General features: G+C 45.8%; 2 protein-coding genes across 2 annotated transcripts; one reads left to right on the top strand and one right to left on the bottom strand.

Moving 5' to 3' along the window:
- Positions 1 to 743: 743 nt before the first annotated feature.
- LACBIDRAFT_331902 (uncharacterized protein) lies at positions 744 to 1,143 on the bottom strand (the record flags this gene model as incomplete). Its single annotated transcript, XM_001886296.1, has 2 exons — positions 744 to 1,021; positions 1,065 to 1,143. 2 exons carry the CDS (start codon positions 1,141 to 1,143, stop codon positions 744 to 746), a joined length of 357 nt encoding a protein of 118 aa, XP_001886331.1.
- Positions 1,144 to 1,464: 321 nt separating this feature from the next.
- LACBIDRAFT_331901 (uncharacterized protein) lies at positions 1,465 to 3,551 on the top strand (the record flags this gene model as incomplete). Its single annotated transcript, XM_001886362.1, has 8 exons — positions 1,465 to 1,486; positions 1,618 to 1,690; positions 1,753 to 2,320; positions 2,478 to 2,791; positions 2,881 to 3,040; positions 3,129 to 3,226; positions 3,254 to 3,434; positions 3,492 to 3,551. The coding sequence occupies 8 exons, from the start codon at positions 1,465 to 1,467 to the stop codon at positions 3,549 to 3,551; spliced, it is 1,476 nt and encodes a 491-aa protein (XP_001886397.1).
- Between the last annotated feature and the right edge of the window lie 1,063 nt (positions 3,552 to 4,614).

Genomic DNA, 4,614 nt, shown 5'->3' with positions numbered 1-4,614 from the left:
CTGCGCGCATCCTCTTTTTATACTATTCTATGTCTTCTATTCATATTTACATGTCCGTGTGTTGTCCGAGAGGTCCAGTACTTTACAGTGCCCCTCCCATTCCTGCAGGAATCCACAGGAATCCACAGGAATCCACAGGAATGGAACAGGATTCCGCAGGAATGGAACAGGATTCCACAGGAATGGGACCGGATTCCACAGGAATGGAACAGGATTCCACAGGAATGGGACCGGAATCCACAGGAATTCCACTGGAATAGGACTGGACAGAGTAAGGTTGAAAAACCATGTAAATTTACCCCCATATTCTGATCAGCTTTTTATCATGTGACTGAATCTGTATTTATTCAACTCCAAGCTTATCCTGATAACTTAGTACCTTATAGAACCCACATCTAGTGAAGCAATAAGTTCATAGGTCAAATTATAATGTATTTAATAAGGACATAACATGTATTTTACTATGTAATATTAAAGGAGGGGGAGAGGGACAAGGAAAGGTAGTAGGGACAAGGAGGGGGGGTAGGGACAAGGAAGGAGCAAGGGACATGGCAATGGAGAAGGAAAGGGGTGGGTAGAGACACAGAGGGAGTGATGGGGAGAGTGTGTGGTAGAGGGAGGGGCGGGAAGAGTGGTGAGGAGAGTGTGTGGTGGAAAGGGGGACCGATGGAGTGGGGAGAGTGTGGTGGGGACTCACGTTGTCGACGTCGTGTGTCATCGTCGCATTGTTGTTGTTGTTGTCCTCACGTGTCGTCGTTGTCGCATTGTCGTTGTCGCGTGTCGTCGTCTCGTTGTCGTTGTCGCGTGTCGTCGTTGTCGTGTGTCGTTGTTGCGTTGTCGTGGTCGTTGTCGTGGGCGCTCATCGCTGAGCTGTAGGATGGTGGAGCTGGGCGCTGGGCGTTGTTCGTGGGCGCTGCACGTTTTTTCATGGCCGGCGGGGCACGTTTGTGGGCGGTGTGCGACGTGGCACCTGGAAATTGAGCACTGGGGGTCGAGGGGGCTTGCCACATCGACGTGGCACCTGGATGGTGAGCAGTGGGGTGGTGAGGGGGCCGTTTACTCACTTGGGTGGCCCAAATCAACCGGACAGTGACGATACCACGTCGTCACCGTCAGACGACGTGGTACGTTGCCACGTTGCATCAGCGTCGTCCGGTTGTGCGTCCTCGTCTCATTTGGCGTTGTTGCCACGTCACCGATAGCGACGTGGCGGTGTTGCAGGCGGTTGTTTCGTGGCCGTTGTTTGCTGATGTGGCGTCGTCGTGGTTGTCACTGTCGTCACTGTTGTTGTAGGTGGGCGGTCGACGTCGCAGAGAAGAGGATGTGGGTGGGGGGTGGAAAGGAATGAGTTTGTTTGGTTGTATTCTTTGTTTATTTCCCTTGTGTTACCAAACAAAGCCAACACGAATTCCGGTGGATTCCGTTCCTGCGAATTCCGCGGAACATTCCAGTGTCAATTCCGGAATGCCCAAATTCTGCCGGAATGGTAAGGCACCGGAATGATGAAAATAGCAGGTCTCCCTGCCAAATTTCATTCCTCCGGAATCCACTGGAATCCGCCGGAATGACCGGATTCCTGCAGGAATTAGGGGGGCACTGATAAGACCTCGGAATCAGATGGGTCATCTGGAGGGAAAAAGTCAAAGTCAAAGTCAAAGGTAAAGGCAAAGTCGAAGAAGAATTCACCTGTGTAAGTTTCTATCCTATGAACCATTACTTTGACATGTAAATTGTGAAAATTTGTAAATGTAGCTCTGTTTGGTTTTCCCTTGTGGCTCTTTCTTGGTTGACTTGCTTTGGTCTTATTACTCTCTCTGTGTTGAGTCAACATTGGATTATAATCTGGCTTTTGATATGGTTTCAGATGGCATCATTAGTGCATGGTGCACAGACTGAAACCCCATTCCCAGATATATCTTTTTCTGCATTTACTCAAATCATTGAATCAACCTTTGGATCTAACATCTCTTTGGCAACTGTCTTGACCCTTTTATTCACAATTACAGAAAATGTGGACTTGTTGAATCTCCATTTTCAACAACAACACCCAGAATTCCAAGGTGAAAACAAGACTCAGACCACTGGGTTGATGATTGCTTTAGCTAGGGCATTGATTGATCAATTGGGCTCATATAATGATGAGGATGAAGATGATTCAACCCCCCATGACAAGGTCAAGCTGGTTGCAGGAAAGTTGAATGATATGGCTGTCAGTTTGAATTTAACTCCATATGATGACCAAGATGCTTACATTGGAAAGCTACTTCCTGTTTCCCAGAAAGCTATTCAGCCTGTTCATATGATATGTCCTGGATCACTTGTGTGTGGAACAGCAACATGTAAACCCAGATCACTGGTGCAAGCCACACGGAAACGTGACATACCCTCAGTGACCTTGATTAAAGATCACCAAATCTATAAAAAAGTTTTAGTTTTAACAGCAAAATGTCCAGATTGTGAAACATCTTATTCTGCAGATCATGAACACTTTTTTCATGAGTTTGGTGGAGCTAAGCAACCAAAGCGAGTTTACCTCAACTCAGCAAATTATCTGGAAGTTGGCGGTAACAACACTGGCAAAGCAATGGTTTCGTCAGGCCTTTCAAGAGCGCAACAGCTTGTCTTTATTCCGCAGAGTATTGTACGATGCTGACAGATATGCATATTTCTCAGAAGTCGACATGGATTGGTACACTGCAGAATATGTAGTACTGACATCAAGGGAATTCAAACTTTTTAGCGCCTGCTCGGACATTCCTCTCAATGTCCAACAGCACACAATGGCAAGAATGTGAGCCAGGATCCTTTGGACAGGCAATGAGGTGAAAATCAACCATGGAGATTTGAGGGGGCTTTTTGGAATGATTGAGGATATAACAGAAAACGAAGCCATCGTCTCTTTAATGATGGAGGATGTAACAACTACCATACCCTTTTCGTCCCTTTGAAAAGATCTCAAAGTAGGGGACAAAGTCCGCATTCTTTTGGGAAACCACGAAGGTGTTACGGGTTGGGTGGTGAATGGAGACGACAACTATGTGTGCGTCTTTAATGACAGGACCAGTACAGAGGTAAATGTCTTGCTTTTTATTATATTATACTTCTTCTAACATTCTGTCATCCTTTAGACAGAGGTATCTCTGGGGATTGTCCAGTTCTTCACCTCCCCCTTTGTCTCTGGAACAGAGTCCTCGGATTTAAAAGCTCCCTTCACAGATGCGCAAAAGTGTGTCATGAATGGGGACTCCAATAGTCATCTTGTAGGAAAACAAGTAATTCAGTCGAATCTCCAGGACTGCTTGAGTTCTGCTCTGGCTACTAATCTCCCACATCCTGATTACCACAGAACTGTTACCCCAATCCCCGCAGCCTTATGGCGTGAAGACTATCTGTATATGGTCCCCCTTGAAAAATACACCAAGTCCTATACAGCTGTGGGGTAATGCAACAATGTTATTCTCCATACTGCCACTCATGAAATTGGCTCCTAGCACTCTATCACCAACACGACGGCTTGCAAGAGTTACTGGGCCTACATTAACCTCGAATAATCATCACCCTGATATTTCAAATGAAATCAAGCCCAGCCAGGATCACCATTTGTGGCTAAGTTCCATGTTACCCTCCCTTCGTTAGGACTGTACTATGATGTATCAGCCAGACTAAGAGGTGGTGATGCTGGTGTTTCTCAGACTGTTTGGAGTGGTGAATAGATCAGTAGCATGAGTACAGCGAATGAAAGGAGAATGACTCCAAGATTGAAGAAAACCTTACCATAAGAATACTGATTCAAGTGATCTGGGGTATCACCAATATGGTAAATCCAGATTATAGGGACAATGAGGAGTGTTCACCCCTATGGACAATGCTCCAATCTCATGGGGGGGCTTTGTAACGGCATGCTAGTGTATGCTACTACCCTTCTTGTGTGATCTAGAATCATTGTATTTACTTGTGTTTATTCTCCATTATATAGTGTCTTGTACATAACAATAGACTAACTTTGCAACCACATCATATATCACATGTGGACAGAGTCACACCCTTTCTATACAGCTAGGCAGCCATACACCTCCCCTCCGGGATACCAGAGTCCTGCACCAGATGACCGCGCCCCAGTTCCTGGGTCACAGGATAAACTACACATGGTTTTGCCTTGCGGCACCACATTACAAACTCTTTCACATGTACCACAAATATTCTCTGCCCCCATCTTGCACTCACGCCTTTGTTGATTTTTATTGAAGTCAAACCTTATAGATATTCAGAACTCCTTATAAAATTGACAAGTCAATTAGATCAAATTATAATGTATTTCAATTATAGGACAAAATACATTCCACTACATACAGCATATGCTAAAGAGAGAGGGGATGGGCAATGAAGGGAGGTCTTAGCAGTGCCCCCCCTATTCCTGCAGGAATCCGGTCATTCCGGTGGAATTCCGGTGGATTCTGGTGGAATGGAATTTAGCAGAAGGCCCTGCTAAATTGTTTATTCCGGTGTTTTCCATTCCAGTGGATTCCGGAATGTACACCGGAATGTTCCCTGGAATGGGCAGGAATGGTGTTCCCCGGAGTGGGCAGGAATGGGATTCCAGTCCAATCTGTTATT

The sequence above is a fragment of the Laccaria bicolor genome, genomic scaffold, assembly GCF_000143565.1.
Source record: "Laccaria bicolor S238N-H82 LACBIscaffold_37 genomic scaffold, whole genome shotgun sequence".
Classification (NCBI taxonomy): domain Eukaryota; kingdom Fungi; phylum Basidiomycota; class Agaricomycetes; order Agaricales; family Hydnangiaceae; genus Laccaria; species Laccaria bicolor.
Note: the sequence above shows the minus strand (reverse complement) of the source record. Positions and strands in the feature narration are given on the sequence as shown.